Here is a 24,751-nt window from a genome sequence, read left to right on the forward strand (position 1 = left end):
GCGGGTCAGCCTGGCAAAGGCCTGGACAAACCTCAAGGGCACAAAATTGTTCCTAATGTCCAACCTCAACCTTCTCCAGTGCAACTTGAGGCCCTTTCCTCTTGTCCTGTCCCTTGTCCCTTGGGAGCAGAGCCCGACCCCCCCCTGGCTCCAGGCTCCTGTCAGGAGCTGTGCAGAGCCAGAAGGTCTCCCCTGAGCCTCCTTTGCTCCAGGCTCAGCACCCCCAGCTCCCTCAGCTGCTCCTCCCCACACTTGGGCTCTAGACCCTTCCCCAGGTTCATGGCTCTGTAGTCTCCCTCCAGCACCTAACACACAGAGTAGAAGGAGCCAGTAGAGCTGTGTTGTAGGGAAGCCAGTCCTGTGTGCCAGAGGGTCACATGTTCCTGGGGTTTCTTTCAGTGGAAAGCACTAAAACCATGGAAGTCAGAGCCTTGTATATTGTCCAGACAGAGCAGAGATTAGGCTGGGCCCTGCCTGGGATGGGTTTTAGCAGCTTGGTCTTGTGCAAACTGTTTTTTCTCCTTTGCAGAATGGGAGAAGCCAGACTTTGTTCAAGTCCTTATACACTTCCTATATGTAGGTGTCTACATGTTGTCACCCAAAAGCAGGGATCTTTTCTGAAGGAGTGAGTGAAGATTTTGGATTTTAGGGTGAAACCTGCCCATTCCCATAGGTTTTCCTCCCAGCTGCCCTGCTGGGATGAAGCCCTCTCAGCTGCAGGCACCCAGCCATGTAACTGTTCTCTTCAAGGGTGTTTTACTCCTAGGTAGGAGTTGCTGGAGAGTATTCTGGGGATTAAATTTTACAGTACTGAATTTCTGTGCCAGTCCCCATTTCTTGCCTGTCTTAAAAAATCTATATCTGCTTGTGCTTTCCAGGGCAGTAGTGGGAATAGTAGAAATTTATTCAATCTCAGGATCTCCTGTCTTGTAATAAAGCAGGATGATATCTGATAACTCTTCTCCTCTTCCTCCCCTTTCTGCTTCAGATGTTTTTGCTCTCACTAGTGAACTCAGATGCATAATATAATCAGTGGTTTTCAAGCAGATAACCCTTAGTCTTTGAAATAATGTAAGTCTTGGAGGTTTTCTGTATTCTCTGAAGGTAGATAAATTTTATACTAGGGTGGCTGGTTTTTTCCTTCTCACTTACTTGGCAAGAAAGTGAACTGGAGTCAGCATAACATTCCCTGGTGGCTCCTGGGGTTAAACCTTATCTAGGAATGTATAAGGGATATAGACTGAGAAGTAAATACTGTGCTTTGGAGCTCAGTTCAAATATTTTAGCAGTGGCCTCAATGAAAATGGCTCTAGAAATTCAGTTCTTTTCAGTCTGAAGCATGTTTTAAGGAAAAAAAAGCTGGAGTACTCCCAACATATTGGTGTGGTTTAGTCTGAATGCAGTTTACATGGGTGGCAGTTCATCAGTCTGGTCTTTCCCTGGTAGATTCATGGCTTTTGCTGCTGTTTGCCTTGCTGCTTCTTTCCAACTAGAGACTCTACCTTGTAGTTCATAGATCTCTGCTCTTCCATTCTGCTTTTAGTAGAAATACTTCTAAAACTTGAGGAAACTCTTTTAAACCTTTGCCATGCCATTATTCCCTACAACTGTCTCCAGAAACAAAAGCCTGTCCAAAATTTCTTTGGATTTTTGGTATTATCTAAGATGATTTTATAGCTTGCAGGAGTTCTTTTTTTTTAATATGGACACTCAATAAATCTTATCAAGGTGCTCTTTAAACATTAGCACATAAAATAAGACAATATTGCAAGTTTTAAGTGTACACGAGTTGATCCATTTGTTGTTCTGAGGATGGGTTTGAAGTGTGTGACTTTTTGATTCTTCCTTCCTTTGGGGGTGACTTCTCTCTTTGGTTTTCCCCATTACTCTTCTGGGAGACTTGGCTCACAGAGCTTGAAGGCTGGAGGAGGAAAAACTGATTTGGTTTTATTGAGTTGGTTTTACCCCCTCTCTAAACTGCTGATGCAGGTGATGAAATCACAGAATCTCAGCACATTAGAGGTTGGAAGGGACCTCTGGGGATCATCTCACCCAACCCCCTGCTCCAGCAGCTCACCCCCAGCAGGGTGCCCAGGGTCACAGCCAGGAGGGTTTGGGATCTCTCCAGAGCAGGAGACTCCACAGCCTCTCTGGGCAGCTGCTCCAGGCTCCAACACCCTCACCCCAAAGAAGTTTCTCCTCCTGCTCAGGTGGCACCTCCTGGGTTCCAGTTGGTGCCCGTTGCCCCTTGGCCTGTGGCTGGGCACCACTGAGCAGAGTCTGGCCCCAGCCTCTTGCCCCCCGGGGCCCTTGAGCTCTTGCTCAGCACTGCTCAGATCCCCTCTGAGGCTTCTCTTCTCCAGCTCAGCAGCCCCAGGGCTCTCAGCCTGGCCTGGCACAGAGATGCTCCAGCCCCTCAGCAGCTTCCTAACACACCTTGAAACCTCATTCTCCACCTCCTCCCACCACATTGCAATATAGAGGCTGGGTGAAAGGAGAGGTGCTCAAGCAGCAGTGGCAGGACACCCAATTCAGACAACACATCATAAGCTTTACATTAACATACACTGCAGCCCTGGAGGAAGATAATTCTTTGGTTTGGGCTGTGGTTTCAGCAGTAGTCAGGTTACAGTGGTCTGTCTCCCTTGGGTTGTGCTGTAGTAATTCTCTGTGTGTTGTCTAATCATAACCCAAAAGTAAGTAAAGTCTAATGCAACCTGCAGGTAATTCCCAGCTATCAATCACTCCTGCTTCCAATATAAGCATGGCAAGTGCCCAACTTCTTATCTCAGTGCTGAGTGAAAAGCAGATAGCTGAGGATTCATCTGAGATCCATACAGGACAGGACAGGGAGTGTGTTGAAAGGTCTAGGAGTCAAAATTACTCAGTGCTGCTTGGAAGATGTGCTGGGAGAAGTTGTACTGCTGTGCTTGGCCTATCAGGTGAATGGAACAGAGCAGCATCATTTGCTAAACTTCATTTGCATTATTCCATCCTGGGAAAGCAGTGTAGCACAAATCCAGAACCTGCATCAGGAGCTTGTAAGAGATCTAAGATTCTCCTCACTTCTTTTGTTTTCCTTTGTCCTTTCTGCAGCTGTCCCTCTTTGACCAGTTTGCACATGCTGGTGTTGATGTTCCTCAGGCTAAAGGGTCTTCAAGGTGTGCAAACGTGGCATAGCAAATGTGTGCTTGTAGGAAAATGACTTTGGAGCAGTGAGCAAAAGTTCAGGTCTTGCAGAGTGTAAAACTTGACCTGAAGTTAAAATGGGAACAATTTGTGTCACAACAAGCACGGAGGAGATGGGATTGTAAATTGTCTGTTTATTCCCCCTCCAGTGAGCAGCAAGTTTAAGTATCTCCAGACATCTTAAAGAGGGAAAATGGAAATAAAAAGGCAGCTTTTATAGGAGGCTTAGGATGAGGTGAATGACATTAGGAAATAGGGATAGGAAACCTTTCTGTCTTGTCTGGAGAAAATGACATGTTAAATCTATCAAGGTGATAATGGAGAATAATGCACCAAATACAAGAGCTGCATTAGAAATTGACTGTGCCCATCTGCTGTGGTGAATTTTCCTTCCCATTGTTTTATTTTAACATCCAAATCCTGTTCTCTTCACCCTCAGCCTGCTGCTTCCCCTCCACTCTGAGCAAGAAATAGCTCCTCAAGCTTTGCAGCACATGGAGTGTGGTCAGGGAGGGGTCAGCTGGGTCACCCTCCCTGCCCCATCTGCACCTCTTGGGAGCATCAACACCAACCACGTAGAGAGAGAACTAAATTTGGGTGCTTAGAGCTCAACTGCACCCTAAACATACATAAAATTGTGTCTGCATTGCCCCTTTTCTTGCCAAGACTATCCAGGGCTGAATGTTTTCACTCTGTGCACTGCCAGACTTACTCAGGATGGGGTTTGTGTATTGATTTACTGCAGGGATTATCCTGAACCTTCCTGACCTCATTGCTGAAGCCTTTTTCCCTCCCAGGTGTATTCAAAACATAGCAAGGCTTCTTTTTTTTCACTGCCCTCCACTGTTGGAGTGTCTGTGACCTCTAAATAACATTTAGGCAGATGATTTTCTGTCTTCATTTTTACAGCAGAGACTTTCCAAGGGATGTGTGCTGGGTGTTATTTACTGCTCTGCATTCGTTTTCTTCCCCTTCCTGCTCTCACCTGTTAGTATTTCATTCTTGTATCTTTTTCTCTTAGGCTGTGATTTAGGGCATCCTTTGTCAAAGGAAAGGATTCAGGATTGGAATATTTTCAAACTGTAACTGTAAATCAGGATCTTCGTCGCTATCTGGAGTCTCCAGAGGTGCTTCATAGAGTGGTTTGGGTTGGAAGGGACCCTTAAAGGTCATCTAGTCCAAATTCTCTGCACTGAGCAGGGACATCTGCAGCTAGAGCAGCTTGGGCAGAGCAACTGTTCATTGTCATTAAAGTCATCCCAACGTTTGGGCAGTCCCAAGTTCTTTGAAGGGCTTGTAAGAAAGGAGGTTTGCTGGTGCCAAAATTTGCTGCTGTATTCTCCAAGCTCCCAGAAGTCATTTGGCATGTAGGACTTCTTGTCTGATAGCACCACCAGCACTATTCAGAGTCTGCCAACCATGGAGAAGATCCAGGCTTGGCAATGGTGTAGATTGTAGAGGAAACACAAATTGGAGGATTGAGGAATCAGGGCAAGCAGATGACTTCTGAGAAGGTCTGGGTGACGTGGTTGCCTTGCTCAGTTGGCTCATTCCACTCTGAAACACAAGCTTGTGTCTCTGTTTTTTAAACAATTAAGGTGAATTCACTTCCCAGAATACCTGTTCCCTGGACAACAGACTGAAATGCTGGTGGCCCCCATGACTCAAGAACCAGATGTAAATTCCCAGTTTCTGTGTTGAGAAGAGAAATAAAACCAGAGCATGGTGTTAGTGTTACCTGTAAGCAGTCATTGGGGTGCTCTGTCTGCTCTGGTCTCAGCAAGGTCTTGGGTGTTGCAGATGGTGGAGAACAACACTGCAAGATTAATTTGTTATCTGGAAGATAAGCAGCAGATTAAAGCCTCACAAATGACTCATTTCATCCAAGGAAGAACATATTGAGACGTGGTGATGTGAGTCAATGTCTGTGCAAAGGAATCACAGAAGACTCATGGTGGGATGAAGGGTCTTCTCAACCATCAGCCCAAGGCCTAACACCCAGTGCCTGCAACTGGGAGGGTAAAAAAGCCAAATGCTGTTTTGTTTTTCTCCTCTTTTTAATGGCAGCAGCAACAATGCCAACACTTGGTTGGGTTTTTTTTAGAAAAGCAGCTCTCAGAATTTGAGAGTAGTTTTGGAAGGATCTTTTCTAGGTCAGTCTCATGGTACAATTCAGTGGCTCAGGCTATGCAGGAGGTCAGATCAAATAATCCTAACTTTCCACTATCCCTAAATTTAAAAATCTATGAATGGGAACCAACTCATCATGCCTGTGGGCTTCTTCCAAACTACAAATGCTCTGTGCTCTCCACAGTGTGGCTTTGTCACCAACTGAAGGAAGCTATAGCAGAAGAGATGCCCTGCAGAGAAGAAACAGCCCCAAATATAAATGTTGACAAAAGATCCCAGCTTAGGGGGAAGCTGATGAAGGTCCATTTTTGTTTGAACGTGCCACTGTCACTTCTGTGCCTAATTGAGCTCATCTCTGCTTGAATTTGCAGATGGCCAGTTACTGCTGACCATTTGTAGCTTTAATGTGTCCATGTAGGACCCCATCCTGTCAGGTTGGCAGTCACACACAGGGTTGGCATCCAGCTGAACTCTTCTCACAGTCTTTAGCAGTGTTGCTACTAGAGGATTAAGTTGCTTTAAGTATATCCAAAAATACCCTATTGGCCAGTGTTTGCAGTGATGGAGCTGAGACTAAGTCTAGGTCTAGGAGAATCATTGGATTGTTTTGCTCAGAAGAGACCTTTAAGAGCATCAAGTCCAGCAGGTAACCCAGTGGTGCCAGGTCTCCCCTGAGCCTCCTTTGCTCCAGGCTCAGCACCCCCAGCTCCCTCAGCTGCTCCTCCCCACACTTGGGCTCTAGACCCTTCCCCAGCAGCTCTGTTGCCCTTCTCTGGCCACGCTCCAGCCCCTCAAGGTCCTTCTGGGAGTGAGGGGCCCAAAACTGACCCCAGGATTTGAGCTGTGGCCTCTCCAGTGCCCAAGGGGACAATCCCTGCCCTGCTCCTGCTGGCCACACCAGTGTTGATCCAGGCCAGGATGCTGGTGGCCTTCTTGGCCACCTGGGCACATGCTGGCTCATGTTCAGCCAGCTCTTGGCCATCCCCCCAGGTCCTTTTCCTCTGGGCACTTTCCAGCCACGTTTCCCCCAGCCTGGAGCATTTCAGGGGGTGTTTGTGGCCCAAGTGCAGGACCTGGCCCTGAACCTTGCTGAACCTCATCCCACCCATTGATTCAGCCTGGCCAGATCCCTCTGTAGAGCTTCCTACCCTCCAGCAGATCAACACTCCTGCCCAGCTTGGTGTCATCTGTAAACTCTCTGAGGGTGCCTTGATCCCCTCACCCAGATCATTGATAAAGACATTAAACAGAACTGGCCTCAGTCCTGAGCCCTGAGGACACCACTTGTGACAGGTCACCAACTGGGTTTAGCTCCACTCACCTCCACTCTTGGGGCTTGGCCATCCAGTGAAGAGGACATCCCCTCCAAGCCATGAGCAGCCACTCTCTCCAGGAGAATGCTGTGGGAAAGTGCTAAAAGCTTTGCTAAAGTTCAGGTAGACAACATCCCCAGCCTTTCCTTCATCCACTGAGCAGGTCACCTTGTCACAGGAGATGAGGTTCATCAAGCAAGACCTGGCTTTTAGAAAACCTGTGCTGACTGGGCCAGCACAGCAACCCTTGGTTGCCATGGATGTGTCTCATGGTGGCAATCAAGATGATCTGCTCCATAACCTTCCCATGTCAGGCTGACACCCCTGTAGTTCCCCAAATCCTTCTTCCAGCCCTTCTTGTAGGTGAGCATCACATTTACCACCATCCCTGGGTTCAACCTCTCTTAAAAACACCCCACCAACCGCCCGCATCTTGAATCCATTATCACTGCAGACTCCAGAATCTCTTCTGATGATAGGAATCAGTGGTCCAGGTCTCTAATTTAGCTATTTGGGAAAATCAGGGAGAGGAGTGAGGTGGTGTAATTATGCTGGAAGAGCTCTAGTCAATCAAAGGTGTGCTCTGCTATTGTCTAATTATCTGCCACGGGTGTAGATTGGAGTCTGCGTGGGCTATGTGCTTCTGGGCTTTTAAAAACAGATTTTATCTTATTCCTCTTATTAAAGGTCAAGTTTTCTGTGCCCTCCTACCAGGCATGATTATGATGAATACCTTACTTATCTTAATCAGCCCTGAATTAAATATCTGCTGTCGTTTCAGCACGAGGCAACCTCCAAGCTTCTCCTCCTGCTTTGTGTTAGTCCTGAAGTGTGGAAGTGCCCGTTGAGGAGCAGGAGAATGTTCATTCTCTCCTCCTCTCCTCTTTCCACGTAGCCTGCAAAGTCATTGACAAAACTAATTAGCTGACATTAATATCTGCACTGCTCTAGGGGCTTCAAAACTTCATTTTCACTGATGATGGAAGCCTCAGAGAAGATTTGTTTGTTGACTTAGATGGTAGTTAATGTAATGGTAGCTAAATGCTTTAAGTCACTGATTTCTGAGACAATGTGGCTCATTTTTGTGCCATGTTTTTTATCTTATATGTTTATTTCTTTGCTGAGGGCCCTTTTTGTTTCATAGGTAGCTCCATTGTCTTCTGCTCTTTTTCTCTCAAGGTGACCAAGTAACTGTAGCACAAGGCAAAGGTCCCCACAGCAGGATTTATTCCTTTCAAAGCAATGCCCAGTGGTGCCTGAGCACCCAGCAGTGGTGGCCACACAAATGTGCAGCTCCTTCAAGGAAGGGCACAAGGAAGTTCTCCAGACAAGTTTTTCTAAGTTAATCACGCCTGGAAATATTGATATTTGATAGTTTGTGTATGGATTTGAGCACAAGTGGGATGAGCCACCTTCTGAATTCAAGTGAAGCCCTTAGAGCCATCCAGGATGTGCAGGAATACACTCAAAATGCCAGTGCAACCACTCCACCTTTCATCAGACTTGGCTCAGCAGAGTGAAGGAACATGCAGCTTGTTCTGTTGAGGTATCTTCAGCAAAAGTTCTTCTAAAACCAAAATGTTGCCTCTTGAGGACACCCAGAGTAGCTAGACTTTGAAAAACAACAGCTATGGGTCCAGAAAAAATCTGAATTTCAGAAATATCTTGAAGAATGAGATCTACAAATTTCCAGGGGGAAAGGAGGAGAGGACCAAAGCAAAACCAAACTGTTGATAAGACTCTTGCTCTTTTCTGTCTCTTCTTTTAAAAAGTTCACCTCCTTTGACCAAAGATTGGTGGAATGGCACCAAATATTCCTGCTAATACCCCTATCTGAATACATCCTGGCTGCTGGGAATAACTCTGCTGCCTTTCTTGTGAGGCCCTGCTGGCTTCTCTTTGTCTTAAAATGAAAGCTCATCCCTTGTTCACTTAGCAGAACAAATAAAATCCAAACCACGTGGCTTTCATCTGGAAAAATGTGTTGTTTCATGGCTGAAAATGTCACCATCCCATCCCAAAAAAAGATCCTGAAGCCCTGAGCTCCTCAGAAAGACTGTGGAGGGGGCAGTTGCTGAGGTGGATGGTGGCAGGGTGGTTACAGGGAGCCCAGTGACTGCTTTATTACTGAGAATAAAACGTCCAGCCTTTCCTTGTCAGAAAACACAGCAGAGGTTATATTAGCCAATTAACCTGGTAACCTGAAGAGCTGTTTTTCTTCCCCATCAGAGCCTGTGCTACTGCAAGGGGAGAAGTTTTTCCTCAATTCCTCTGGCAGCTTTTCTCCCCTTGGTACCACACTGTTCCTATTCTCCATTACTCAACAAGTGTGAGTGTCAAGAATCACTGGTATGAAACATTCTGTTCCTGCCCCTCTAGTCCTGGGCCCTGTGAGATCAGCAACCTCAGTGGTCTCCCCACCTCCCTGCTCTTCTTCTTCTCCATCACAGACTGCTGAGCTTGTTTCTTGTCAGGCTCTCCTATGGTCTGCTTGCACCAAAACCTTCCAAGCTTTGTTTCAACATTTCCCATTCTGCAGTTGCTTTAACTTGTGATTTTTTTGTTTTTCCACTGAGAATGGAAGGAAAAAAACAATCCCCAAAAATGACTGCAAAGGAAAGTTGTGCAGGTTCTCACAGTTTGTGGTTACTTAAATATTGAAGAGCAGTGGTGTGTTCCAATGCACATTTTTTGGAGGAGTTTTTATTGTAAGCCTGTCAAACATTTTGCCTTTCAAGTCCTCTTCAGACCTAAGTGATTTAAAAGATTCCCAGGTTGTCCTATTAATTGTGTGATGCAGAAACCAAAGGGTTGCTCAGAAGACTATGGAGGTTCATTATTTTAAATCTCAGAAAGCCAGTGAGGAGGAGGGAGGGCAAAGCAGGTTCTGGGGGATCTTGATGTTGACTTCTGCTGACTCCTAATGACGTGCTCAACGTCTTGACTGGGGAAATGCCACAAGTTTTCCTTCACAACACAGTAAAAATCTGTTAATTAAGATTTTGACACACCAAACTAATATTGAAGGTTATAGAGGTGCACGGATTAAACCTGCACAGTGCATGCCTTGGGGGAAGGAGTGACATTAGGGTACAGGGCAATTATTTCTCAAATTTATTCTTAATTTGAGGGGGGAGGGGGGAATTTTATAACATGGCTTGTGTTACCCCAGAAACTGCTGTTAGGAAAAGGTTGTTTTCTATTAGACATACAAGCATCCTGGCTTGGATCAGCACTAGTGTGGCCAGCCGGAGCAGGGCAGGGATCATCCACCTGAGCTCTGCCCCTCAAATCCTGGGGTCAGTTTTCGGCCCCTCACTCCCAGAAGGACCTTGAGGGGCTGGAGCGTGGCCAGAGAAGGGCAACGGAGCTGCTGGGGAAGGGTCTAGAGCCCAGGTGTGGGGAGGAGCAGCTGAGGGAGCTGGGGGTGCTGCGCCTGGAGCAAAGGAGGCTCAGGGGAGACCTTCTGGCTCTGCACAGCTCCTGACAGGAGCCTGGAGCCAGGGGGGGGGCGGGCTCTGCTCCCAAGGAAGAAGCCACAGGACAAGAGGAAAGGGCCGCAAGTTGCCCCAGGGGAGGTTTCAGTTGCCGCTGAGAAACAATTTCTTGCCCTGGAGGGTTGCCCAGGGCTGTGCCAGGCTGCCCAGGGCAGGGGTGGAGTCCCCACCCCTGGAGGGGGTTCCAAGCCGTGGAGATGTGGGGTGAGGGACACGGGGCAGTGGGGACCTGGCAGGGATGGGGAATGGCTGGAGTTGATGATCTTAAAGGTCTCTTCAAACCAAAATGATTCTGTGATTTGCTGCTTTGGTTGCAGCTCAGACCCTTGATTTTCCCTGGGTTGGCCATTGTCCTGCTGGCTTTGGGACAGCCCTGGAAGCGATGGCTTTCCATGGCCAGGCCAGGAAAGGAAGATGACACGTTGCTGTCAGCATTGCCTTTCCCACTGCTCATGTAGCCACCTCCACAGCCCTGCTGGGGGCTTTGTTTCTTCCATCTCCTGCTGATTTCACTTGGAGTCACACTGTCAAACTGCACATTTTCTTTGGTAAACTGAACACCCTTCAAAGAGCTCAGAGCTTCCAGTCTGCAAGTCTCTTGGACGTCTTCATCAGGACAGCTTGTTCCTGGATGGTATAGCCATTAAACAGAGAGCTGTCTGGCTGCCCAAGGGGAGGGCTGCAGGGAGGGGAAGCCACAATCTGCTTCACACTTGCTGTCCTCTCAATCTGCTGGTGTGCCTGAAATACCCAAAACCTCCTCACCAGCTCTTGCCCCCGTCTGAGGCACACCCAGGTTTGCTGAGTCCTGCTCCAGCTGGGGGGTCCACTGAGTCTTCTGGCTTTGAGACTGTCACAGGCTGCTCAGAAAGGCCTTTTTTTTCCTCTTTTCTCTTTTTCTTTTTTCTTTTTCTTTTCTTTTTTCTTTTTCTTTTCTTTTCTTTTCTTTTCTTTTCTTTTCTTTTCTTTTCTTTTCTTTTCTTTTCTTTTCTTTTCTTTTCTTTTCTTTTCTTTTCTTTTCTTTTCTTTTCTTTTCTTTTCTTTTCTTTTCTTTTCTCTCTTCTCTTCTCTTCTCTTCTCTTCTCTTCTCTTCTCTTCTCTTCTCTTCTCTTCTCTTCTCTTCTCTTCTCTTCTCTTCTCTTCTCTTCTCTTCTCTTCTCTTCTCTTCTTCTTTCCTTTTCCCTTTTCCTTACTTTTGGTTTCTCCTTCTCTCCCCCTTCTCCCCCTCCTTTCCCTTTCTTCCTTTTCCTTTCTCTTTTTTCTTTTTCCTTTTCCCTTTCCAGCCTTTTCCCTTTCCTCATCCCTTCCCTTATCCCTTTTCCCATCCTTTTCCCTGTCCTTTTTCCCTTCCTTCCCTCTTTCATCTTTGCTTTATTTTTCTGCCCCCTTCAGAAAGAAAAGAAAACTTTGCCCTTGCCCTTGTTTTATCAGCCTGAGAATTTAGAAGCTTATATACCCCCAAGCTTGTTTCCATCAACCCCATCATTCCTTCCTCCCACCTCACCTGAACCCCCAGCTTACAGACAGAGCCTTCTAATTTTCTCCTCACACCAAAAAACCCAACAAACCAACCCAAACCTAAAAGGAGCTGTGGCAAAGAAAGAGCAGAGGAGGTTTATGAGATCAAGCCAACAGTGGTGGGATTAGTTGGGGGCAGACGAGTTGCACCCTGGATTAAAGTGTCCAGTCCCTGTCTGCTGTGGCCCTTTCTGCTCTCCTGCAGGTGGACATCTTGTTTTCAGGGTTATTTGGGGCACAAGGAAGTTTGTGGTGTTTTCTTTAGCACTTTTTGAGTGCTGTAAATGGTCAGTGAAGGCTTGGAGTGCCAAACTGCCCAAGGTTTGTGGGGAGCTGCAGGTGGTGGTGGGAAGTATAGAGGGCATGGGTTCATGCCCAGGGGAACTGCAGGTGGTGGTGGGAAGTATAGAGGGCATTTGGTCAATCTAGCTTAAAAATAAGAGCAGAAGTAGTATAGAAGGAGAAGGCTCCAGCTGGGGAGACCTTCTGGGGACCTTTGAGTATCTAAAGGGGGCCTACAAGAAAGCTGGGGAGGGACTTTTAGCAAGGGTTTGTAGTGATAGGATGAGGGGCAATGGGTTCAAATGGAAAAAGGGGAGGTTTAGATTAGATATTAGGAAGAAATTCCTCACTGTGAGGGGGGTGAGACACTGGCCCAGGTTGCCCAGGAAAGTTTTGGATGCTCCATCCATGGAGGTGTTCAGGTTCAGGTTGGATGGGGCTTGGAGCAACCTGCTCTGGTGGGAGGTGTCCCTGCCCATGGCAGGGGGTTGGGACTGGATGATCTTGAAGGTCCCTTCCCACAAAAACCATTCTGTGATCCACTTACACATGGTGACGGTTGGTGTTAGTTTTAGAGCTTAGCCACTGAAGCCAAAAAGAAGCAAAAATGTCAACTCCTTTGTTCTGGGAGTCAGGTCCCTCTGCTGGGTGAATTTTCAGCTGGTTCTCACCAATCCCACAGAGTCCTGTCCTGTCCCAGACAGGTGATGACAAACAAGTAGGATACCCCAGCTTAAAAAGGAGATATCTACCTGATGGAGGCATAAGCAGATGTGTTTTCCCTCACAAACAAGTTAGGCTTAGACTGTATCTGTAACCTCACCTCCAAAAACTTGTTAAATTATTGAATATTACTAATAAGCACATGAAAATTCCCAATTATCTGCCTGTACCCTTCAGCCCCGTGAAGCCCCAAGGGGTTATTTTCCCCTCTCCATTGAAATCCCTTTGTGCTGGCTAAAATCTCTTCGGATACACGTTGGGGTGGGGTGTTTTTTTTTTTGCCTTTGTGTTGGAACAATCTGCTAATAATGTTTTTCTGTTTATTAAATCAGCAACTCCTGCGTGAGATGCAGCAGATGGCGAGTCGCCCCTTCGCCTCCATCAACGTTGCCTTAGAAACAGATGAAGAGCCACCAGATCTCATTGGGGGAAGCATAAAGGTGAGAGCTGCTGCTTTAGGATGGGCCTGACCATAATGCATGCTGCTTTTAAGATGCTTGGCTTAGACACTTAACCTAAAATCCCAAATCCTTTGTTTGTCGTATACCTGTGAGAAGTTGTAAGGCTGGGAGGGCCAAGAGATCTTTGTTTTCATTTGCTTTTAGCCCTTTATTTACAACTTGGGGGGTGGTTTAGGTAAAAAATAGACTTTAGGGTCTGAGCTATTGTGTTTGCCTTGTTAATTTTTATGCCTTGCCATAGAGAAGAACGTAGCTCTACACAGTAGAACATTAGGCTGGAAATAGCTGTAGATGCTGCAAATAAAACCATTTTTCTGTGATACCTCCAAGCAAACAGGGCTGGAATCATGGCTGGGGGCTGCAAGAGTGTCAACATATTTCTGATTATAACTATGTATTTAGATTCATCTCCTGATGGGATAATAGTGTGGAGAAATCATTGTCTTGCAGCAGGCTGGGGTGTTCTTAGACACAACATGTTGTATTTTTAGGCAAAGCGTGTTTAAAAAGGAGCCTAATGAATTAGAAGAGCTTTTTAATGAGCTGCTTTGACTAGCAGGCTTGTACACAGGCAGAAGAAATGAAGAACCTGAGAACACTGATTATTTTGGGTTTTGAAGATAGTTGGTTTGGTTCATTTAGATTTCAGTTTTTTTGGAAATCTTCCTCATTAGTCCAGGCACAAAGTTTCTCACCTTCTATTACTGTGATGAGAGAGCAAAAAATGCTTTTCTTTAAAAAAAAAAATATGTATTTTAATTATTTTAAAGCACTCTGACCTCCAAAGTTCTGTTTGGTAAATAATGATATTTAAGTCTTGACCTTAGGATCAGGAAATGCCACAATTCAGGTTCTCTGTGTCACTTTAGCTCTTCCTTATGTGTAAATCTAGTCTTTCGTGGCAAGTTGTAACAGTTTTTCCACCCAGTTGGTGTCTTGCAGCATGTTCTGGGTGGGCAGCATGTAGAAAAAGCTTTTCTGTGGATTGTCTTAGCTGCATTATTTGTTCTGGTTATTAACTGTGTTCCAGCCAAACCTTTAGGCCCAAGCTGGAATGATTCCTGGGATTGCTCCACACTTCTGAGTTCTTCATGAATTAATCATTACCTTCCTCTGAAGTCAGGGATTATTGTGCCTGTTTTACAGAGATGAACTTTGGAGTGTATTGAAAATAAAGTGAATTTTCAAAGGTGCTCAATAATTTGGGGTCATTGGGGGACTGGGCAGCTAAGCTGACCTGTCTCTGGGACCTTTCCTTGGAGGCTCTGAGTGCTTCTGCTCCCAATTGACATTCATTTCCCTCCAGATCATTCAGGTTTTTGGAGTTTTTAGACTTTTTGTCCTTCTTTTAGGAGGATGATAGGCACTGGAAGTCATTAACCACTAACAGCCCACCCAGACTTTGAAATACATGCTTGGAAAATGAGATTGTCACTCAACAAATTAGAATGAGCTTTTTCTTCACTGAAGAACCTGTGGGATGTGTATGGACATTCCCATCAGGCTGGAGGCAGATTTTTGAGGCTGTAGCCTGGCTGCTGATGATTTTGGGTTGCTGTCTGTCTGGGGGCACTTGCCCTCTTTCCATTTGCTGGAAGCAAGTGAACTAAAAGCACCTCTCTTGTAGGATCAGACCAGAAAAAAGCTGTCCCAAACTTTTTGATCTGATAAGTTCATCTGCACTCAAAAAAAAACTACAGAGAAGATAGAAAACTTTGGGTCTGTTATGTTCTGATGAGTCTGTTATTTCTCCTCTTATTCAGCTGGCAGTGCTTTTTCCTTCTCTCTGCTTTTTTTGTCCTTCTCAATTTCTTCTTTGATTATAGGAATGTTGGATTCTTCTCTTTTGAAGTGCTTCCATAGCACCACAGACAGGGTTTCATCTTTCTGCCACCACATCTTCCATATCTCCCTCATCTGGCCTCCTTGGGTTACTCAAGAACAGAAAGAGAAGCTGGTTTGAAGTATAATAAGCCTGTGGGCAGATGTCCTTTTTCAGACCCTAAACCTTGTTCTGGGTGCAGAACAAGGAGAATTACTACATTTTTTTGGGGGAGGAGTGATATAGCTTGGAGAATTTGGATAGGGAATAAAAGTATGTGTAGAAGTCAGTGTTTGAGCAAAGCTGAAATGACGTGGAGAGGAGAGACTCAGGAAGGTTGTGGGCTGTGAGCTGCTTGAGGAGTGATGCTTTGGAGGTATTCTGGATGCTGCAGATGAATGAATTTAAATAGAAAAAGCTGTCTCAGTACCTTTTTTTTTCCCCTCATCCCTTTTGCACCTGCATGGGAAAAAAAACTCTTAGGAAGGAGCTGCAGGAAGATGGGCTGGGACAATATAGAGTTGTAGAACTGTGTTTTTCTTTGTGTTTTGTCTGTTCTTTAATTATTAGCCCACTGTTGGGCTGCAAGCCATTCTCCAGTGACTCTCTGTCAAAATCCCAGAGCCTTCATTTTAATGCAAGAACTCCAGACTTGGGTTGTCACAGAGAGGTGGAGGTTTTTCTTTCCCCACGTGAATCAAAGCCTTTGGTTAATAATGAGTTTATTGGAGGGTTACAAAGGAGAAGTGGAAAATGGGACGTCTTGTCTGCAAGAGATTAATTTCCTTTTCCATTGTGCCTAGCCAGTTGGCAGCCAATGTCAAGCAAGTCCCATCCCAAGCTGATATTTTCCAGCTGGACAGTATTAGAGCCATGTTTTCAATTAGTATTTTTCCTGGGGTACTTAGAAGTAATAGAAAGTGATTTACCTGCAGGGAAACTATTCCCATTACAGTCTGCAGCTAGGCAACACATAACTAGCTGCTTTGGTTTATTTCCCACTCTACAAATACCCACTAGATCACAAATCCACCACTAAATTTGCTTAGTTATTACAAAATCCACTCTCTGCAGCTTTTTGTGCCTTTGGAGGTACTGAGCATCACAGTTTTTTTTGTAAAAGGAGTTGACATCCCTGGGTACCTGGGACTCATCCAAGAGTCTGAACTGGTATTGCTGGACCTCAGGCTTTTTTAGGGCTTGTTATCTATGTCCTGTAGCCCTCTGAAGCCATTCTTAGAAGGTTTCCCAAAACAATTTGGGAAGTTTCTAATTTTGATGTTGATTTCCAGGTATCTTGAAGTTGGTAAAGGCATGAAGTTAATGCTCACAGATTCTTGGGAGAAACAGGACTGGCTTAGCTTGACCTAAACACCTACAGGATCAAGAAGAAAACTGTTTCATTAGAAAAAAAAATGATCCTTAAGTTGGAAATAAAAATTGTCTTGGGAGCTTTTAGAGGATTTAAAAACCACTCCTGTAAAATGGAATATTTGCCTGGTAGGGCTGGTCTGTAGAGCAGCCTTTGCTCTGCTGTGTTTAGGGATCATGGAGTGGTTTGGGTGGGAAGGGACCTTTCAAGGTCATCTAGTCCAACCCCCCTGCACTGAGCAGGGACAGCTTCAAGTAGATCCAACATGCAAAGTGCTACGAGGTGATTGTCTTTGCATCCATGGTCTACAGGATGTCCACATCTGCAGTTGCCTAAATGGAGTGGGAGAAGGATAAAAACAGCAGAACAACTGAGGGAAAATGGGATCTCACTCTAGTAATTAGTTTGATTTCTTATGGAAGAAAGTGCTCTTGAGTGGTTTAAAGACTGGCAGAAGGTCCCATCTGTTCCAGAAGTACAGAGATGAAGCTCTGGGCTGATTTAGGAGTGGGCAAGGGGTAACTCACATTTATCTTTTCAGTCCACTTGGATTTTGCAGCCGAGTGGTGCCCTTGTGAAGTTCCTTTTACGTGGCAGGGAAGTTGGAACCCTCAGCCATGAGCAGAGAAGTGAGAAGTTGGATGTCCTGTGCCACGGGGCCATGGGTTTGGGGAGGCTGCAGGGGTAGGACTGCAGTGAGGAGTGATTGGAGATGAGGCATCATCCAGCTCCAGCACTTCCACAGGGTGACTTCAGCTTCATGTGCACATGTAGCTCTGAGCCCTGCTATGTTGGGCTCTTCTGTGCAGAGAGAAGTTCAGTGGAGAACAGCTAAGAGCCTTTGAGGTTTTTTAGGGCTGATATCCTCTTCTGCTTGTCACTTCTGGTGACTCATTTCCCTTTTAGTTCACATGTTATTGACCTATTATCAGATTTTCTGATGGAGCAGCTGCTGTGACCCCTCTGAGCCATTTCATTTGACACGAGCCAGGTTAGCACCACCACAGTGACCACCAAGTCTCCCACTCCTCCATGCCACCAAGCTGGGCTTGGGGGTCCTCCTGCAAGGAGGTGGAGCTGAGAGGACAGCAGCCTTGAGCTGGGATATCCAAAAATAGTCTGAATGAGGGAGGGGGACAGGGGAGGTTGGGGTTTTTCAGGCGTGATGTCAATAAGCTGAAAGGCAGAGTCATTGATTGTCCTCAAAACAATAACAGTTGGGAGGAAGGGAATGAAGTCAAGGGGGGAAAACATGAGCTGAATCATCTGAATCTGATGTGACAGTTGCTGCAGAGGGTTCATGTGCAGCCTTGGGGGCCAGACAGGCTGGTTTTATTTCTCCTGAGCTGTCTAAGGCAGGCTGCTCAGGCTTCTTAACTTGCCTTTTCAAACACAATTTAATTCCTAATGTATTCTTTCTCACTTTCTAACATTTGCTGGTTCTTGGAGTTTTTCCTTGTTTTTGGATAATGGGCTCAGGTTGCACCAGAGGAGGTTTTGATTGGATAGGAGGAAGAATTTCTTTACTGAAGAGTGGTGAGGATTGGCCCAGGCTGCCCAGGGAGGTGCTGGAGTCCCCAGCCCTGGAGGGGTTCAAACAACATGTGGACGTGGCACTTGGGGACATGGTTTAGTGGCCATGGGAGTGTTGGGTTGATGGTTGGACTTGATGATCTCAGAGGTCTTCTCCAACCATAATGATTCTATGATTCTAAGAGCATCCCAGCTTCCTCTCTGGTGTTGATTTCTGTCTGTACTTCCTATCTGGTGTTGATTCTGCCTATGCTGAGCTGCTTCCCAAGCCCTGGAAAAGCTGAGGATCCCTTCTGAAGGAGCAGGGGTGTGAACTGGAGGGGACAGAGGGAAGGAGAGGGAGGGTTGTCTGGGCAGGCAGGGCGTGTAAAGGGGATTAGCTGCACTGGAATTGCACACAGCCTGGCTGTGAGCTCTGCTGCAAAGCCACACCACCAATACCTGATGAAACCTTCCCCCAATCAATTCTTTCCACTTAACTAGTGCCCAGGGGTCTTGTTTTCGTTGCTGTTGCAAAATTAGGGACTTGAGGGGGGGAAGAACTTCTGCCACTCCTGTAGTACAATAAAGGATATCAATATTTGGAAGGGAGCTGTGTTTGTACCAAAGACATCTGTTAAGCCTGCCTTGGAGTTAGGGAGTATTTGGCTGAGAATTGAGATGGAACTAGTTTTAGAGTAAAGTTTCCAGCAGGTTGGCCCCTGATTTTAGCTGATGAGGAGGGATTTGCTGGAGGGAGAGGAAGGAGCACGAAGCTTCCCACAGGAGAGGGTTTTTCTAAGCTCTTTATTCCCTCTACTACAAACAAGTGTCTCTTCTGATTGAAGTACTCCTAACACCAGCAGCTTCTCAAAAACATTATCAGGGACCTCTTTGCATCCCTTTATGACAAGTGGTTGTTTTGTGTGTCTTGCTTTCACGACCTTCATCCAACTGGCCTGTTTCCTTGGGGGTTTATTTCCCCTTAGACTTTATTTCATGTGCAAAAACCAGCCAGGGGATGGAAAAGAAGCAGAAAACTGCCTCTTCACCCATACAAAATCCAAATCAACACCCACCCTTGGCCATATTTCTTTTGCCCACCGTGGCCTCATCCATCCCATCCCATCCTCTCCCCAGGGCATCAGCAGGGAACTGAAAGAGAAGGGTGAATTTTGGCTTCTGTGAGGGGCAGTGCTCAAAGCTGTGACACCAGAGTCTGGCCTTTCAGGGTGACTGCTTTTGAAATACAACCTTGCCAAGAGAATTTCCTTTCCCTCACCCAGGGCTCGTGTCTGTCCCTGTTCTGCTGGGTTGATGACGTGAAATTTAAGCCAGGAGAGGCTGTTGTTCAAAGCAGTGGGAGCAAACTCAGTGCCCCGTGGAGCCTGGTTTGCCTTTGTGCTCCCATTTGTTGGTAACTCAGGGTGTTCAGATCTGTATTTTCCATTTCCAGCTGTTAACATCCATCTAAAGGCTTGAATATGAGTTTGATTTAGTGCCTCCCATGCAGGAACCCAGAGCTGAGGCCGAGTCGTGGGCAATTTATTCCCCAGCCCCTGTATCACATCCCAGGTAGATACCAGGGAGGAGGTAAATGTAAATTTTTAATCTAGACTCATTTCCTGCAAATTCTCACTGGGAGTTCATCCATCTCCATCTCAGAGGACATACATATTACCCCGAGAATATGATTTTTAAAACTTAATATTCTATTTTTTCGAGAAAATTGCTTGTAACTTATTTTACCAAACGTTCAGCCAGCTTTTAATGGCACAATTTAAAAACTTGCAAAATGGAATTTGACCCTTTTTCTACAGAGGGAAATCATTTGACAAAGTGGAATCAAATAATCAAGTTGAACCCTTTCAGTAATGTTCCTCTTTCCCCACCATAATGTTGTTTTTTTTTTTCCCTTTTATTTTAATTTCCTTGCTAGAAATTGAAAACCATAGAAGAGTTATTTGATCAGACCACAGAAATATGTTTTCTTCTTCAGGAAAAGGCAAAAAAAAATTCTCTACAGTATTTGTTTTAATACATTTTGAAAAGCAATCTGCTGGAGGTCTATTACAGAACCTAAATAAAATGAATGCTGTGTTTTTTTTAAATGACACAGAATATTTATTGTTCTAGCCATTAGCTTTATGTGACACGTTATTAACCTTTTGAATTTGTCAAATCTAAGCAGCATAAATAGAAATAATGAGGTGAAATATAAAAAAAAAGGAAACGTGGAGGTTGAATCTCACCCAATTCAACTTGATTGTGGGAAGCATTTGGCTGTGAAATTGTCTCCCAGGGGAGCTGGTGCTGCACTCCACACCTGGGTCACCTAGAAATAACCCAGAAAATGACTTTTTTTGGGTGGAAAATCCTGCTGGAGAAGGCAGACTTCATGAGATGACCAAATAGGTCTCTCACTGCTTTTAACTTCTGGCATTGTTTAAGCTTTCCACATCTGAAGTCCATATCAATACTCATAAATAACTGAATTTGGTTGGATTTTTAGTGCTGCTTTTGGCCAGTCAGGTCAGCTGTGGAAGACAGCTGAGGACAGATCTTGCTGCCCCCAGGAGCAGTGGAGTTGTGTCACCCCTTAGTAAAATATCATGAACTTCATCTTTGCCTCCAAAAAAAGCCAGTCACTCTTGCCAAAAGGACATGGTGGGGCTTTCTGGTTAAAGGACAACTGCCATGGTGTCCCCTCCTGGAGGTGCAGGGTGCCCAGGGAAGTGTGTTCAAATCTGTGGGCCAGGCTGAGAGACCTGTGGTGGTTTGTTGGCCTTCATCTGACATTTGCCCTCTCCTGGTTCTTAGGTGTTGAGTTCTTCCCACCCTTCCCATTGATGGTGGCTGGTGAGGAGGAGCAGCCAAAAGTCTCTTGTGGGAGAAAGGTTCAGGTTGTTAGTGGGCAGCAGGGCAGGGAGGGGATCCTGCCCCTCTGCCAGCTCTGGGAGACCCCCCTGCAGTGCTGGGGCAGCTCTGGAGTCCTCAGCACAGCCGAGCCCTTCTTGAGGCATTTCAGTCCTTCAAGGGGCCTGTCAGAAAGCTGGGGACAGAGTTTTGGGGACCCCGGCAGGAGAGAGTGGGGGTGGGGCGGCCCCAGAGGAGAAGGCTCCAGCTGGGGAGACCCCCTGGGGGCTGCCAGAACTGCCAGGGGACCTACAAGAAAGATGGGGAGAGACTTTTGAGCAGGGCCTGTTGGGTCATGACAAGGGGGGATGGTTTTAAACTAAAAGAGGGAGATTTAGACTAGAGAGAAGGAAGAAATTGTTTATGCTGAGGGTGGTGAGCCCCTGGCCCAGGCTGCCCATTGATGCCCCATCCCTGGAAACCTTCTAGATGAGGTTGGACAAGGGTCCAAGCAACCTGCTCCAGTTGCAGATGTCCCTGCTCAGTGCAGGGGGGTTGGACTAGATGACCTTTAAGGGTCCTTTCCACCCCAAGCCATTCTATGACTCTATGATCAGAGGCATGAATTGTCACTCCAGCACCCTCAGAACCTTCTCTGAGGACAGGAAGGAGCTTTAGGGAAGGGTGCCTGATGGGTGGGCCAGCTGCAGTTGTTCCCAGCACGGAGACACCCTGGGCAGCACAGCCTCCCCTCTGCTCACCTCCATCCTGGTCACAGCCAGAAGGCAGAGAGTCTTCTGGCTCCGTGTTCCTCAGGCTGCTGTGCCTGCTGCCTGGGTGCTCTGGGTTGTGTCAAGGGCACAGCTCACCCTGAGCAGCCTTTAGATGGCAGTTTGGCTCCTGTGGATTGTCCCACCACCAAAGGTGAGGTCCTCTTCTCCCATTAGCTGTGTTCTTCATCCAGCAGCTGGGCTCCACTCACCCCTTTGTCCCCCATCCCCTTGTGGGACTCTGACGTTCAGGCCCCTCACAAAACAGTCACCGTGTGCCATGTGTCTGAGGGATGCACCTCATTTACATAGATTTGAATAATGTCTACTTTATGGTGCCATTAAGCCTTCAATAAAAAGGAATTGCTTCTATAATTCACCAATGGGTTTATCAAAACACCCTGAATGAAAGTCGCTGGCAGGGGCTGGTTTTAACCATCTGATGAGAGGTGTCACCAGGTTTGGAGATCTGAGTATTCTTTAGTTTTCCAAGTGGGTCATTAAAAGCCACCTGTCATTCTGAATGACCTGATCTCTGGTTCCAAACCTTCTTGAAGAAAAGCAGCTTGGGTCTGCAACAAGAGCACTCAGACACCACACAGGAGGCAGAAGTGCTGCAGAGGTGGGGAAGGGCAGGAGATATGACCTCTTCTTAGGAAAATTCAGCTTGGTGCAGCCAGCCAGCTTCTCTGCAGCTGCTTTGTGTCGTGGTGGCAACTGTACAGGTCGTGTCAAAACATGAGCAGGGTTATGGTGAGGGCAGCTGTGGGACAAATCCACAGATGGCCTTTAAGAAGAATGTGGTCAACAGGTCAAGGGAGGTTCTCCTCTCCCTCTACTCTGCCCTAGTGAGGACACAGATGGAGTATTTTGTCCAGTTGTAGGCTCCCCAGGTCAAGAGAGGCAAGGATCTCCTGGGCAGAATCCAGGAGAGGCTACAGGGATGAGGAGGAGCCTGGAGCATGTCTGTGCCAGGCCAGGCTGAGAGCCCTGGGGCTGCTGAGCTGGAGAAGAGAAGCCTCAGAGGGGATCTGAGCAGTGCTGAGCAAGAGCTCAAGGGCCCCGGGGGGCAAGAGGCTGGGGCCAGACTCTGCTCAGTGGTGCCCAGCCACAGGCCAAGGGGCAACGGGCACCAACTGGAACCCAGGAGGTGCCACCTGAGCAGGAGGAGAAACTTCTTTGGGGTGAGGGTGTTGGAGCCTGGAGCAGCTGCCCAGAGAGGCTGTGGAGTCTCCTGCTCTGGAGAGATCCCAAACCCTCCTGGCTGTGACCCTGGGCACCCTGCTGGGGGTGAGCTGCTGGAGCAGGGGTGGGATGAGATGATCCCAGAGGTCCCTTCCAACCCCACCATGCTGGAAGCACACTGGTGGTTGAGTTTGCTGTGTGTCAGCAGAACCCAGTGCCCAGGCTCCCCTGGGGTTGGGGTGTCTCACAGAGGGCCCCTGGTGCCCTTCCCTCCCCACACCCTGGGTGTGGGGTGAGTCCCTCAGGCCACGCTGGGGCCCTGGGCCACGTGGTGAAACATGAACCATTTTTGGCTAATGCTCAGCTTTTCTGAGCAGGTTGAGAAGGGGAGGAAGGAGGCTCAGAGTTAGATCCTCTGCCTTCAACCATCAGATGACAAACGGGCTGCAGCACAAGGGTCAAACTCACCCCCACCACACCAGGCTGGATTTTTAGGCTTGGTGTGGCTGGGATCTGCTGTCCCTCTCTCTGGCTGCCTCCCTGGGGCTCTGGCAGCACCAGTGAGACCTGCACAGGAGGTCCTCGTGGTTCAGAGTGGGGTCAGGAGAGCAATGAGGAGGAAAACGTGTGACCCTGAGGAACAAAATAAAACCCCCGTGGTGAAGGGAAAGTTCTTACCCCCAGGGAACCATAACAAGAGTTTCTGCTGCACACTCAGGGTTTGTTAGTTGCAAAGGGCAGAGGAGGAGAAAAGGTCCTGCTGGGGGCTCAGAAATGAGCTCAATTACCCCCAAAGTCCCTTCAGCTCTGAGAACAGCCCAGTGAAATTCTCCTGTTCCTCACCCTTTCATGCTGTGCAGGAGAATCAGGGTGGGTCTGATAGCATTGCAGGGGCCCTGTCAGAGCCTAAACCACTTCTCAGGTCCAGAGCAGCAGAGGAGGTGCAGAGAGGGACTGCTGGGAAAGATGGAGAAGGTGAGGTTTGTGTTCAGAGAAGAAATTCAGAGTGTTGCTTGCTTGAGTGAGCCAAAGGAAGGCAGAGCTGTTCAGTTTAGGAGCCCAGGGAGGGGGTTAAGGCACAGAAGGATGTCAGCTGCATGAATAAATTCAGGTGACAGAATGGAGGTTAGAAGAAAGTTTCTGGTGTCAGAGCAATGAGATCCAGGAGCCTCTAGAAAGGTCTCACAGAGGTGATGGCAGAGGCAGAAAGTTTAACTACTTTTAAAGCAGAGCACTGTACTTTTCTGTGCAGTCACCTGCAGTAGGGCAGGGCTGGGTTCAGTGACCCTGAGGAGTATTTTCCACCCTCCTGGTTCTGGAGGATGATGAGCCTGCTGAGGAGCATCCCCGTGGCATTACAGAGCATCTTGGAGTGGAGTTGCTCTGAAGAATTTGTGTTGGGGAAGGAACAGAGTTGTAGAAGCATTTTGGTTAGAATTAGAGAATGGTTTGGGTTGGAAGAGAACCTTAAAGGTCATCTGGTCCAACCCCCTGCAGGGAGCAGGGACATCCCCAACTAGAGCAGGGTGCTCAGAGTGCCATCCAGCCTCCCCTGGGATGGTGCCAGGGATGGGGCAGTGACCACCTCTCTGGGCAGCCTGGGCCAGGGGCTCACCACCCTCAGTGTCAAACATTTCTTCATCCTCTCTAATCTGAATCTTCCCTTTTTTGTTTCAAACCATCCTCCCTTGAACTGTCCCAACAGGCCCTGCTCAAAAGCCCCTCCCCAGCTTTCTGACAGGCCCCTTGAAGTCCTGAAGGGCTGCAAGAAGGTCTCCCTGGGACCTTCTCTTCTCCAGGTTGAAGAGCCTCTCCCAGCAGAGGGGTTCCAGCATCATTTTTATGGCCATTAATCCAGGAGGAGTTAAAGCAAATCCATCACAAAAGCCTTCAAAAAGACAATCTTGTCTTGACCTGCTGAGTTGCTCCTTCATCCTTCTCTTCCTCCACTCCTTCACATCTCCTTGGCCTTTGCTGCTCACTCTGCTCAGTGCTGGGGCTGAGCTGTGTGCTCTCACTGGAACCCCCAAGGACCATGCTCCAACCTCAGGGATCTTCCAAAAACCCATAAACATTCAGGGTGCACTCTTCCACCAGCACACCCCAAATCCATGGGCTCTA

General features: G+C 47.2%; 1 protein-coding gene across 1 annotated transcript in view; it reads left to right on the forward strand.

Moving 5' to 3' along the window:
- LOC103770192 (attractin-like) overlaps positions 1 to 24,751 on the forward strand; it is a gene marked incomplete at its 5' end in the record, with an annotated part of 29,679 nt that overhangs the window by 1,051 nt on the left and 3,877 nt on the right. Inside the window, one exon of the mRNA XM_008937443.1 lies at positions 12,985 to 13,092. Coding sequence (XP_008935691.1) covers positions 12,985 to 13,092 — 108 coding nt within the window. The remainder of the gene's footprint in view (positions 1 to 12,984; positions 13,093 to 24,751) is intronic.

Source organism: Merops nubicus, unplaced genomic scaffold (genome assembly GCF_000691845.1).
Source record: "Merops nubicus isolate BGI_N331 unplaced genomic scaffold, ASM69184v1 scaffold1073, whole genome shotgun sequence".
Taxonomy (NCBI): domain Eukaryota; kingdom Metazoa; phylum Chordata; class Aves; order Coraciiformes; family Meropidae; genus Merops; species Merops nubicus.